The 14,523-nt window shown below is 42.5% G+C and overlaps 1 protein-coding gene across 4 annotated transcripts in view; it reads right to left on the reverse strand.

Moving 5' to 3' along the window:
- The window catches only part of TIAM1 (TIAM Rac1 associated GEF 1), a 448,148-nt gene that overhangs the window by 24,492 nt on the left and 409,133 nt on the right, over positions 1-14,523 (reverse strand). For all 4 annotated transcript variants that reach the window (XM_064380092.1, XM_064380091.1, XM_064380093.1 and 1 more), the window contains 4 exons: positions 10,296-10,475; positions 9,189-9,257; positions 8,750-8,875; positions 3,576-3,684 (listed from right to left, as the gene is read on the reverse strand). In XM_064380092.1, coding sequence (XP_064236162.1) covers positions 3,576-3,684; positions 8,750-8,875; positions 9,189-9,257; positions 10,296-10,475 — 484 coding nt within the window. The remainder of the gene's footprint in view (positions 1-3,575; positions 3,685-8,749; positions 8,876-9,188; positions 9,258-10,295; positions 10,476-14,523) is intronic.

A 14,523-nucleotide genomic window follows, 5' to 3' on the forward strand; every position in this document is an offset into this window, starting at 1 on the left:
AGTGCCTGTGCCTCTTGGGAACTGTGAGTGACAAACTGTGGAATCTTCCATCCCCTGAGCTGTTGGTCTTGTCATTCCAAAATAATGATACACCTACATGCTGAACACTCCTTACCCTGGTTTTCCAAGCATTTCACTGCTGGAAAAACCTCTTTTGAAAAAGGCAAGCAGGCCGGGTGCAGTGGCTCATGCCTGTCATCCCAGCACTTTGGGAGGCTGAGGCGGGTGGATCACCTGAGGTCAGGAGTTCGAAACCAGCCTGGCCAACATGGTGAGACCCCCACTTCTACTAAAAATACAAAAAAAAATTAGCCAGGCGTGGTGGGAGGTGCCTGTAATCCCATCTCAGGAGGCTGAGGTAGGAGAATCACTTGAACCTGGGAGGTGGAGGTTGCAGTGAGTTGAGATCATGCCACTGCACTCCAGCATGGGTGACAGAAGGAGACTCTATCTCAAAAACAAACAACAAAAAAAAGGCCAGGCACAGTGGCTCATGCCTGTAATCCCAGCACTTTGGGAGGCCGAGGCAGGCGGATCACAAGGTCAAGAGATCAAGACCATCCTGGCCAACATGGTGAAACCCGTATCTACTAAGAATACAAAAAATAGCTGAGCATGGTGGTGTGTGCCTGCAATCCCAGCTACTCTGGAGGCTGAGGCAGGAGAATCACTTGAACCCAGGAGGCAAAAGTTGCAGTGAGCCAAGATCATGCCACTGCACTCCAGCCTGTGCAATAGAGGGAGACTCCATCTCAAAAAAAAGAAAAAAATTTAAAAAATGGTGAGCAGAAGCAGCACCGCACAATGCCGGTAGAGCAGAGCAAGGTAGGATCTCCCACAGTGATCTGCTCAAAGTTAACTCAAATCTGCTCAAAGTGGCACCACCTGTTCGCATCTGTGGGCTCCGACTGATGCAGCTCAGGCAGCACTTTCCTCACCAGCCTTGCCTTCCTCTGTGTCCCAGCTGGTTTGGGAAGCAGCCCTGGGGAGCTGTGGGGCCCCAGACAGAGATACCAGCAGTGGCTGATAGAAAGCCATGGCTAATGCCTTCCACCTGCAAAGCAATGTGTGGGAGGGCAAAATATAGGAAGAGGAAGGGACAGTGTATCCAAGCAACTAACGGTGGACACACGTCGCTTCTGGGCTGGTGAGCACCTAGGGCTGCTGAGAGGGTGGCATGGCCGGCGTGGGCACAGAAACTCCATGCACCCCTCCCCCATACCGCGCCCAATCACCTCTCAATTTGGCTATTCCTCGGATGCATCCTTTATGATAAACCAGTAAATTAACACAATCAACATTGGAAAAAGCACATTCTTCACATTCGGCACCTAAATATTGATCTGGATGACTTTTCCCTACTGGAAATTAGACACGGCACTCCGCCTGTAGTCCCAGATACTTGGGAGGCTGAGGCAGGAGAATCCCTTGAACCTGGGAGGTGGAGGCTGCAGTGAGCCGAGATTACACTACTGCACTCCAGCCTAGGTGACAGAGTGAGGCTCTATCTCAGAAAAAATAAAGAAAAATATGGGTCATAGCTACCGTTTCAAGGGATAGTTTTAAAAGATACTATAATATTTTTCTTATTGAATTGAGAAAAATCCATGGGGGCAGAATTTAATCTAATTGAGTGATTAAAAATAACAAATTGCTCTAGGGCCATGATGGGTATATAATTTCACTGTAGATCAAAGCACTCTAAAATTATTTAACAATCTCATAACAATTAGCATTCAATAAAGGTTTTAAAAGAAACACACTGTACACGCAGAGCCATATGACCAACACAGGACACGGGAAAGGTCAGGCAGCATGACAAGGAGAATCCCAGGTCCCCTTTTCATCTGGGGCTCCACCAGAACCCTGTTGCATAGACCACCATTACCAATAAGACTGTTTTTATCTGGGGCAGCTCTTTGTTACCCAGAGATCTGCATTGTGCTAATATTTCCTACAACAGGTTTTAGATTAAGTCAAGCTAGTTCTCTCTGGCAGCAAACATAAACACAACACCAGAACATTATTTACATATCCGGGGACCTGATCAGCAGCTGTTTACTTGGCAGCTACAGCGAAGTGTTAAGGAATCACAGGCTGATTTCCAGAGATTCTTTGAAATCAAACTTTCTGTTGGTGCTACTGTTTGCCAAGAAAATGTTTCCTTAATCCTTTTACCATCAAAACCCGCCATATGCTGAACTATGGAGACATAACCTCCTTCTGGAGACTCTCAGAATGTTCCACCGCCTTCTCAGAACCCTTAAGAAAAAGCAGCTTGCCAATATAAAAACTCTACTTTGTCCTGCACAAAAATAACTACAAATGCAGCAATTTTCGAGGCTGAGACAACTTTAGAAGCGCTTTTGGGAACTGTTATCAAACTCCCAGGAAAAAAAGTAGGTGAAGGAAAGATGAAAGTCCACAAAAAGGTATACAGTAGGTCTTCATTTAGTGTAGTCAGTAAGTGCTGCGACTTTAAGCAAAATGACATATAATGAAACCAATTCTTTTCCTCACCAACATTATAATGAAGTTGAACAAAATGACATTAGTTGGGGACCTGCTGTACATCATGTCACAGTTTCCAAGAACCTATCAACAACGTGAAGTGAGGACTTAGTTATGAAGTGTGGTAGGTTATAACTGGAATTAATGAAAAACAGAAATAAAGCAGGGAATTTCTAAACCACCTACGTTTTTACATAACTGCAAAACGACCCATCAATTCTAGCCCAAAATAGCAAGGTAAAACTTTCATTGCAAGAAAATTGACAAAACCATTAATTCAAGATCCTGGCCAGGCACAGAGGCTCACACCTGTAATCCCAGCACGATGGGAGGCCGATGCGGTCGGATCACCTGAGGTCAGGAATTCAAGACCGGCCTGGCCAACATGGTGAAACCCCATCTCTACTAAAAAATACAAAAATTAGCCTGGTGTGGTGGCAGGCGCCTGTAGTCCCAGCCACTCGGGAGGCTGAGGCAGGAGAATTGCTTGAACTCGGGAGGTGGAGGTTGCAGTGAGCTGAGATTGCGCCACTGCACTCCAGCCTAGGTGACAGAGCAAGACTCTGTCTCAAAAAAAAAAAAAAAATGGCCAGGACAATGGCTCACATCTGTAATCCTGGCATTTTGGGAGGCTAAGGCGGGTTGATCACCTCAGGTCAGGAGTTCAAGACCAGCCTGGGCCAACATGGCAAAACCTTGTCTCTGCTAAAACTACAAAAATTAGCTTGGTGTGGTGGTGCACCTTTGTAATCCCAGCTACTCAGGAGGTTGAGGCAGGAGAATCACTTGGACCTCGGAGGTGAAGGTTGCGGTAAGCCAAGATCGTGCCACTACACTCCAGCCTCAGAGTGAGGCAACAGAGTGAGACTCTGCCTCAAAAAAAAAAAAAAAAAGAATGTATTGCATTGCTCAGCACCCATATCCATATCAGTGGCTTGCTGGAACATCTATCTGGCAACAAATGACTCTTAGATTTCAGTCCAAAAGCCCCCAAGAACCGTCAGCCACACAACTGACAAGCGACAACTCCCCACCCACCGCCTCCATATCCTCAGAGGCCTTACCTTTCACCAGGACCTTGGGAACTTTTGTATGGCTGGCGCAGAAGGCACTGTAGAGCTTGAAGCGGTCAGCATAATACAGGAACGATCCCCCCAGAGAGAACAGCACTTTCTGGATTTAATGAGAAAAGGCACAGTTGGTTTATTTCCTTCCTCCACTGGAAGTAGCAGCAGGTTATGGCAGGGAGCTCACTTCTGCCTGGCCCACCCCACAAATCAACATCTTCCGTGCCTGTTGGAGCCTTTCTTTGCTATCAAATGTCCTAAAATTGCCCACTGCAAAGTATGTCCGTATACAAGTTTATGTAAAAGGTGTTGGACTTTCTGCCTTCTCAGTATTTACAGGGGAGATGTTTCTGGTTTTGTAGGTGTCTTTTAATAACCTATGTGAGCTGTCTGAATGCTGACAAATATATATTTTTGAAAAGTCAGAAATCTGAATCCTCTCATTAGCTCCTGTTGGCAAACTAGATAAAGGCAGGAAATGCTCATACTCCCCTCTGAAGTAGACAACATGTTTCTCTGATCACTATCGTCATACCTTCCAAAACCATCCTCCCCTCTAGCAGGTAAGAACATAAGCAATATTAAAGAAAGAAACATGCTCAACTATGGAAAGCAGGTATCATATCCCCAGCCTGTGTGTTCTGTCCCAATAGGATCACACGTGGGTAGAGGAAGACTTTCATATGCCTAAGAGGATACTTTGTATCCCACCTAGTTTATATATATAAACTCTTTCACACTGAAAGAGTCTTGTTCAGAGAGAGGCCTTATTATTGAGGCTCAGATTTAAAAGGTAGGTTTCAAGCAAAGAAGTAAGTTTTTTTAAATTTGAGTAACAATTAGGTTCCCCAAAGTGCAATTTATGTAATGAACAGTGAAGAGGCTTCTGATAGTCTGTCCACGATCGAAAAAAAGGTTTATTTAAAACCATACATAATTGGTAATTAGAGGCCTCACTTCTCTTCCTACGTGTTCTCCTTTTCCTCCTTTACTTTCCAGGTCCTCCCCAAATCTCCACTCTGGCTTGGAAGGTGTCAGCAGGAGTACCCTGGGTACTGCCATCAGACCGGGAGGGACAGTTATCCTTGGAGCCTGATATGGTTTGGCTGTGTCCTCACCCAAATCTCACCCTGAATTGTAGCTCCCATAATCCCCATGTGTTGTGGGAGGTAACTGAAGAATGGAGGCAGGTTTTCCTGTGCTGTTCTCATGATAGTGATAAGCCTCATGAGACCTGATGATTTTATAAAGGGCAGTTTCCCTGCACAAGCTCTCTTGCTTGCCGCCACGTAAGATGTGCCTTTGCTCCTCCTTTGCCTTCTACCATGATGTGAGGCCTCCCCAGCCATGTGGAACTGTGAGTCCATTAAATCTCTTTTTCTTTATAAATTACCCAGTCTCAGGCATTTCTTCATAGCAATGTGAAAATGGACTAATACAGACCATACTCAAGAATTAAGCAAAACAACTTACGGAAGAAAATGCGCGAAATGTAACTCCTCCCTTTAGCCATCCTAAAGCCATTCATTCGTCTAACTTAATATTTACTAAGTGTTCACCCTACAGTAACCACAGAAGAAACATTAATGTATTCATTTATTCTTCCTGCCTTAAAAATTGATTCTCAGGGAACACAGTGCACACAAATATGAGGGGTTTATACACAAAAACCGCATTTCCCCAATGTTTCTGTTCTGTAGGACCTGAGAATGCTTCTCATAGGCTGATGTACATTGCAAATTTCCATATGAAAATGTTATCAAAACTTATTTGACCTCAGAACTATTTCTGATACTGCCTTGAGACTAGTGCTCTATGCAACACAGTTTGAAGATTTTAACAAGTTTTTCTTTTTTTCCATCAAATATACAATGAGGATTTTAAAAAGAGCAGCAATTGTGGAAATCAACAGCAACAGGTTTGGAACCAAACAGCGACTCTCCAGAAACCAACTCAGAGAACCTGGAGAGAAGCCTGCAGGAAGGCACGTTCAGTGTTCATCAGGCATCTCACCTTACAGCTGGAATGGAGACGATCAGACTGTGCCATAAGAAGCAAAGTGAAGGTCTATGAAGAGGGTCCCACTTACGTGGAATTTAGAAGAGTGACCATTGAGTATGAAGTACAGGTTTGTTATCCTTGATCCAAAATGCTTGAGACCAGAAGTATTTCAGATTTTGTATTTTTTCAGATTTGGGAATATCTGCATTATATTTACTGGTTCAGCATCAAAAATTGAAAATCTAGAATGCTCCAATGGCCATTTCCTTTGAGCAACAGGTTGGCACTCAAAAAGTTTCAGATTTCAGAGCAGTTCAGACTTCAGATTTTCAGATTTGAGATGCTCCACCTGGAGCTAAAAGAATCAACGTAGCAGTCCCTCCCTAGAGAAACACTGCTCTCAGTACACTCAAGTTCCTAGCAAAGTTCTGTTACCCAAAGTCTCCTTCTTGTGAATCCTTTTAGTGATTAACTGGACCCAAACTCAAAGAACTAGCCCCACAGCAAAAGACTTGTAAACGAATATAATGAATGTTAGCTACTTCAGGTTAAAATGAAGGATTTTAAAGTATGTCTATATCTATTTTTTAACCAACCCTGGCCTACAGAATACATCCATTTTTATTAAGCAGCTTTTTTGTTTGTCTAACAAACTACCAGGCCACATCATGTGTTCTACAGTGCAAATTATTAATTTACTAATTTAGAAAACAGGTATCATTACAAACAGACACAATTGAACCTAACTATTTCAAATGAAGAGCATGACCACCAAGAAGCAACTTTTGAACACAAAAATGAACTACATGGAGTATTTAGGGTGAATATATTATGCTTACAACTTTCTCTTAAATGGTTTAGGAAGAAAATATTTTATATGTACACAGATGCACCATACATGCATAAGGTACACACATGCACACACACATACATATACACGTAGGAGACAGAAAGGGAAAGAAAGAATAAAGCAAATGTAGCCCAATGTTAACATCTGGGGAATCTAGATGAAGGGAATTCAGGAATTCTTTGCACTGTTCTTGTGACTTCTCTGTAAGTCTGAAATTATATCCAAACAAAAATGAACACCGATAAATATACATATATATTCACATACTTATGTGTTTGTATGTGATTCTTAGTAGCTCCTGTTGCAGACAGGCAACACACACACAAATATATAGACCGAGTTGAGGCAGTCTTTATCCTCAGCTCCTAAACTTTTACCCTAACATTATACAGCTAGATCCTACCAAGTATTGGAAGTCAGGCGAAGTGTACGGGGGCCCACACACATATGAACAACTGATTCTTAACACAAATGCAAAAGAAGTTGAGTAGAAAAAGGATCAAAGGATAGTCATTGCAACAAACAGGATTAGAAAAATTGGATATTCAGACACACACAAATTAACTTTGATTCCTACATCAAACAATAACAAATTTAAGTTCAAATAGATTAGAAGACAATGTAATCCCCAAACTACAAAACTTTTAAGAGAAAACACAGGAAAAAGTCTTTATGATCCTGGATTAGGCAAAGAGTTCATAGATATGACACCAAAAGTATGATTCAAAAAGGGAAAATGTGAAAAACTGTACTTCGTCAAAATTCAAAGTGTCTGCCCTGTGAAGGGCATTGTCAAGAGAATGAAAAGATAGGCCTCAAATACAGGAAAAAAACTTTACAAATCATAGATCTGATAAAGGACTTATAGTCAGAACACAAAAAGAACTCTCAAAACTCAATATAAGTAAACCAGTAAAATAAATGAGCAAATTATTTGAACAAACACCTCACCAAGGTGGATATACTGAGGGCAAACAAGCGCATAAAAAAAGATGCTCATCATTGTAAGTGAAATGAAAATTAGAACCAGAATGAGGTGCTACTACACACCTGTTAGAATGGCAAAAAAAAAAAAAAAAAAAAAGTGACGGTGACCTCATCAGAACAATGAGGAGGCACTGCTGGAGGGAGCTACAATGGTAAAACCACTTTGTAAAACAGTTTAGCCATTTCTTAAAAAGTTAAACATACCCTTACCGTATGACCCAACCATTCCCTTCCTGGGTACTTAAGAGAAATGAGAGCATATATCCATGCTAAAACTTGGACACAAATGTTCACAGCAGCTTTATTTGTAATTGTCAAAACCTGGAAACAACCCAAATGCCCAACAAAGGTGAATGGATAACAAAGTGTGGTCTATCCATCCAATGGAAGACTATGCAGCCACGAAAAGGGATGAGCTCTTGACACACACAGCAATATGGACGGATCTCAGTACAACTACGCTGAGTGGAAGTAGCCCAGAAAAACAGGTACTTGGTGTGGGATTCCACCAACATAAAATTCCAGAATGCAAACATATCTATAATAACCGGGAGCAGAGCACGGAGCAGGGGGAGAGTGGGAGGGCAGTGAGAGGCAGGAGGGAAAATCACAAAAGGGCAGGAAAAGACTTTTAGGGGTAACGATTATGTGCACTGTCCCGATTATGGAGATGGTTTCATAGGGGTGTATGTGTGAATTCATCAAATTCCACACTAAATATATGCAGCATATTCTACTGCACAGTTATACCTCAACAGATTTGTTACAGTACATGAGGGTGACATGTAAGGCAACGCATGAAGCAATGTGCTTTGTTAATTGGAGATGCAACACAGGAAATCTGCAATAAAAGAAAGCCAAGCAGGGGAGAGGAAATAAGCAGGCTTGCTAAGGCACTAGTCATAAATCCTCATTAGGCTGCAAGGACGCCGTGTGCTGGAAGATTGTCTTCCTCCTGGAAAATGATAAGCATTTCCATTAAGCAAAGCTTCCCAGAACAGGATAAATTAATTTGTTTACTGAGTCACCAGGAGTGTCTATTCTAATTCACTAATAGCTAAAGTATTAAAGGTCCCCACATAAGCCAAGCAAAAGGTCAAGGTTGGTACATCTTCTCGAGTAAAAGCCAGCAGCTGCACCAGTTTAATGCAAATCGATGGCACTGGTCTTCCCCCAACCAGACCAGCAAGACACAAGCAGTTCCCCTCTCAGACACCCTTAAGGAACCGACCCCAATGTGGCCCTCCAATGAAGAGGTCAATATGATCAGGGGACTCAACGTGACCCACATTATAGCCCTCTTCAGATGCTGAGGCAGCTTTGCACTAGTTACCTTAAACTGGTCGACCTTCTCAAGCTTTTCCAAATCAGGTACCAGTCTCACGCCATCTTCTAGAGTTTTAAGGAATTCTACTTGAAACTCTACCATTTCCGTTAAATTTCCAAAAAGCACGTCAAGCTAGAAATGAAACAGAATTTAACACCTCATATCTCATTAGTCTTGCTAAACTTTATTTATATCTGATTACAAGGTTTTTCTATCAATTCTTATCAATTACGGTAATAATCCCACTACCAGCGAGTAGAGCAGGTCTTTACTCTCCATGAGCGCACCAGAGCTTAGCAGGCAATGATCTCACCTAGTTACTACAATTAAATACGTTCAAAATGTTTTCAATGTTACACATTTTGTCCCCCCATTTCTTCCTTTTTACCAAAACAAGTCAAACCGCAGTATGACGCTCACAAAGTTGAAACCATTTCCACCATACCTCATCTTGGGTAAGAAAAGTTTCTTTTTGAAGAGGCTTCAGGTATCTCTCCATGAGACAGTTTAAGTCCTAAGAATTGAAAAGATACCTCGTTACCATATTTTAAAGTCTATAAAAGGATCTAGACGAGAACACACAGATCACGTCCCAAAGGCTAACATGAGAGGCGTTAGGTCATGAAGGTCCATTTCAAGCAGGAGTAAGCCAACCTTTTCTCTCAATATTTTAGGCTTCGAGGCCTAAAATACGGTCTCTGTTGCTACTTCTTCAACTGTAGCACCAAAGCGGGCATAGACAATACATCAAGGAATGAGTGTGGCTGTGTTCTAATCAAACTTTATTTGCAAAAACAGGCAGTGGGCTGGATTTGACCTAAGGGTTGTCGTTTGCTAACCCCTGATTTAAAGACCAAAATATACATACTTAAAGAGATCACACTGCTTTTGCATGGGGAATGTGGCCAGGTGTCAGAAGCAGTGACAGCACAAAGACAACAGATCTGATCTAATTAAGACTGTGAAGATCATACTCTCAACTTTTCTAAAAATTAAATTTAGCTTTCTTAGTAGGTCGACAACACACACACATATATATAAATGAATTGCTGTAATATTGCTAGGCTTCCTTAAAAATCACAAGGAGGCTGGGCATGGTAGCTCTCACCCCTATAATCCCAGCATTTTGGGAGGCCAAGGTGGGAGGATGGTTTGAGCCCATGAGTTTTAGACCAGCTTAGGCAAAATGGTAAAAACCCCTCTCTACAAAAAATAGAAAACTTAGCTGGGCATGGTGGTGTGCACCTGTGGTCCCAGCTACTAAGGAGGCTGAGGACGGAGGATCACTTGAGCGCAGGAAGTCAAGGCTGCAGTGAGCTATGAACACACCACTGCACCCCAGCCTGGCCAACAGAGCGAGACTATCTTAAAACAAACAAACAAAAAAACCCCTCAAAACAAGCTTTTAATATTCAGAGTAAAGGCAAAGTTCCAGGAGAAACCAAGACACTCTTCATGACCACGATTTGACTCTGCTATTAGTGAAAACCGGCACAGACATGCCAATTTCACTCCTTTATGAGGCAGAGGGAGGGCAGGGGGAGAAACATACCTTCACATAGGTGCGCTCAGTCTCCAGGAGCTCGCAGATCACCTTGCGCAGCTTATCCGCGTCGGAGAGTTGTCTCATGGTTGCCAGCTGAGGCCCCGTGGAGTCCTGAGGAGATGGGCTCTGGTCAGAGGGGTTCATCTCATGCAAACTGCGGCAAAATGCGGCCACCTGTTCTGTACTCTTAGGAGCACAGGGGAAAGGGAAGGCAGAGGTCATTATCCCTCATTAGACTCACCTGACACCTAGACCACTTCGCAGAGTTCTTCCTGGTTAATTAACTGTCATATGAATGTTGTCTCGTGTTTCCACAAATTGCTCCACATATAGGAGAGCTTCCCAAATGCTCAAAACAACCATAACAATTGCTAACATACACTGATCGATTCCCATGCGCCTAGCACCGGTCTGATGCATTTCATTTTCCCACACCGTAAGGACAATGGAGGCCCAGAGGGGTTAAGTAACTCGTCCAAGATGACGCATTACATAAGTGGCAGAGCTGGGATTTGAACCAGGCAATCTAGTTCCAAAGCCTATGGATCTACCACTCCCCAAGAAGTTGATAAATCAAGGAGACACAGACAGAAGTTAGCTGCATTTCACCCAAGGCATGAGCCTAATTAATTATCAGACTCCCAGTTCACTACACTATCTACTTTGCAATGTTGCAAAGATGATTTTACAAGCAAAGGTTCTTCCTGTTAAAAATGGACTCTGAGTCAACGTTCTAGATTAAGAAATATACCCATACTTAAAAAAAAAGTTTCTTCCTCTCCAGCTTCTCCAAAGGCAAAAAGAGACTATTCCCCTTTAAAAATAAGATAATTGCCCTAAAACAGGCCTCAATGGGAGATCTCAGTCTCCATAGCTACCAGGGATCAATCAGGTGCAGACCATAAAGGTTGCACATATTTTGTTATCCATTTGAAATTTAGGATTCCAGGATTCTAAAATTCCAACTCTTTCAGTTATGCAAACAGTTCTGCAAAGCATGGGCCTCTGTAAAAACCCACAGGACCAGTAGTTCGCCACCTTGGCTGCTTATGAGAATCACCTGAAGAGCTTTTAAACATCCCAATGCCCATGCACACCAGAGATCAATTTAATCAGAATCTTTGGGGTGGGATGAGCAGATATCAGTATTTTTTTTTTTTTTTTTTTTTTGAGACAGAGTCTTGTTCTGTTGTCCAGGCTGGAATCCAGTGGCATGATCTCAGCTCACTGCAACCTCCACCTCCCAGGTTCAAGCACTTCCCTGCCTCAGCCTCCTGAGTAGCTGAGATGACAGGCACACGCCACCATGCCTGGCTAAATTTCGTATTTTTAGTAGAGATGGGGTTTCACCATCTTGGCCAGGCTGGTCTTCAACTCTTGACCTCATGATCCACCCGCCTCGGCCTCCCAAAGTGCTGGGATTACAGGCATGAGCCACCGCACCTGGTCGATATCAGTATTTTTTAAAGCTCTCCATGTAATTGCTCTAGAGGCGATTTTATAGCACAAAATCTAATTCGCTAATACTTGTTCCAATGCACCACTCAATGAATGTTTGGTGGAAATTTTCTTGAAGGTAGTGGCTGCCTTTCTCACACTTCTCTCTCTGCTTCTATTGTCTTATCCAACTCTAGGCACAAGGTATTTCCAGTAAATACCAGTGCAAATAAAGCATAACTTCTATCACCCACCTACCTGGCAAGAAAATGAGAATATCCTCCCCAAAAATAACAGTAGGTACACAGAGCGAAAAGTCAAGCGGGTGTTTTCTGCAGGGCAGAAAAGCTAAAATCAAGGGTATGCCATGGAGCAATTGTAAACACAGAGGAAGGCAGCTAACATTGAAGAGGCTTTCCATCATTAGCATATCCAAAAGGGAAGGAAGTCTGGAATAAACATGGAGCAAACACAGGGAAAATCAGAACCTGACAAAGACGCATTAGCTGCAGTGGCATGACAGGACAGAAGAGAGCCAGAACCCACATCCACATAATTATTACTCTAATTATCTCACAATCACCACGGCTCATTGTTGCTAGCACTAACACTGATCTTACATGCTGAAGGTGTCATTCACACGTCAGTGGCACCATTTGGAACTATTCAGTGTTTTCTGTGGAAATGCATGTTTCTGACATGGAATAACCCCACAAACAATTTTCCCCTAGGTGACTGGAAAAATTCATCAAAATGGGCTGAGCTGTATGGTATGTGAATTATATCTCAACAAGGCAGTTAAAAAAGAAAAACGGTATGTTTTTGATCAAAGTTCATCTCAGTAGAAATAAACTCAACAATTTTACTTAGTTATGCTAGAATTTCACTAACTCGGCCTGAGGAAGTGGCTCATAACTGTATTCCCAGCACTTTGGGAGGCCAAGGCGGGCGGCACACCTGAGGTCAGGAGTTCAAGACCAGCCTGGGCAACATGGTGAAACCTCCCTCGCTACTAAAAATGCAAAAATTAGCTGGGTGTGGTGGCAGATGCCTGTAATCTGAGCTACTCGGCAGGCTGAGGTAGGAGAAATGCTTGAACCCAGGAGATGGAGGTTGCAGTGAGCGGAGATCACACCACTGCACTCCAGCCTGGACGACACAGTGAGACTATATCTCAAAAAAAAAAAAGAACTTCACTAACCCAAAATCATCATTAAATATACAGTCAATTAGGACTTTGTCTTAAAAATTACGAAGGAACAAATACATCCATTTTAGCAAAAATCTTCAGGTGTCTTTTAGATGATCCAGTGATAACTGTAATAGAAAACTCATTATAACATACTCATAATGAGAAGGAAAGAAAACCCTCGCCAGAATGAAAATCCATGGACAGACTTAACAGCTGACAACTAACTGTGCCCTGCCCTTATCTTACCCCAAACTCTCCTTGGTTGCTTTGATTTGGTACCTGGCAAAGGCACCTAACACAACAAATGTATAATTGGCACCTCTGTTTATACTACGCTTTTCTAAATGTTCCAGCTGTAACCACAGCTGTCTGTTCTTCACAGAATTAACAGAAAAGCTACTACTCATGGCAAATACATCCTTCACTGCAGTCTATTACAGTGAGTCTTCGCTTAACATGGTTTATAGGTTCTTGGAAATTGACATAAGAAACCATTTTTCATCCTGGTCAACATGGTGAAACCCCGTCTCTACTAAAAATACAAAAAATTAGCTGGGCACGGTGGTGCATGCCTGTAATCCCAGCTACTCAGGAGGCTGAGGCAGGAGAATTGCCTGAACCCAGGAGGCGGAGGTTGTGGTGAGCCAAGATTGCACCATTGCACTCCAGCCTGGGTAACAAGAGCAAAACTCCGTCTCAAAAAAAAAAAAAAAGAAAGAAACCATTTTTACTGTAGGCTATGATACAAACAAGTTCCTACAGCACACTTCTGGTCACAAAAAGCATCACCACACTTCTAAATAAAGACCAAAACGCTTCTAATATTAAACACTGAAATAAATGTGAGCTAGATATACATTTAAGTAAGATAAACAAAAACAAGTTAAAAGAACTATTTACCCAACTTTTGGTGAACTGGTGAGTGACAGTGGTCACAGTGGCAGTGTGTTAAGTCAAGCAATAAATGTTTGCAAAGCAAAAATTGTAAGGAGCACCTCCTCCCACCATGCAGTTTAGAACTAGCAAGAAGAACTTTGGCAGGATCTCTGAGTACTTTGGTACTGCCTAGTTTACTGCTATGCATTTGTATGACTGTATGCAAATTTTTATTTTATAATGATTTGTATTCATTTATTCATCATTTTCCAACCCACTTATTCCAGCTCAGGGTCACTGGAGCCTATCTTGACAGCTCAGGGTGCAAGGCAGGAATCAACCCTGAATAGAATGCCATTCCATCATGGGATGTGCGCGCACGCGCGCACACACACACACACGCGCACACACACACATACACACAAGGACCACTGAGACATACCAATTCATCCCACATGCACGATTTTGGGATGTCAGAGCAAACCTGAGTATCCAGAGAAAACCCATGAAGATCTGAACTGAACACACAAATTCCACATAGACAGTGGTCCTAGCCAGAATTTTTTCACATAAACGTTATGATGAAATGATGTTGAACAAAACATTATCTGAGGACCTGCCACAGAGGCACAGTACACCTTTTATGATTTAGGCAAACTGTCCGTGTGAAATCAGTGATTCACAAAAGGCAAACCATTATAAGCGTGGGGATCTGACACATATCAAAGG

Source organism: Aotus nancymaae, unplaced genomic scaffold (genome assembly GCF_030222135.1).
Source record: "Aotus nancymaae isolate 86718 unplaced genomic scaffold, 86718_ANA_hifiasm-v0.15.2.pri h1tg000022l_1, whole genome shotgun sequence".
NCBI classification, from domain to species: Eukaryota; Metazoa; Chordata; class Mammalia; order Primates; family Aotidae; genus Aotus; species Aotus nancymaae.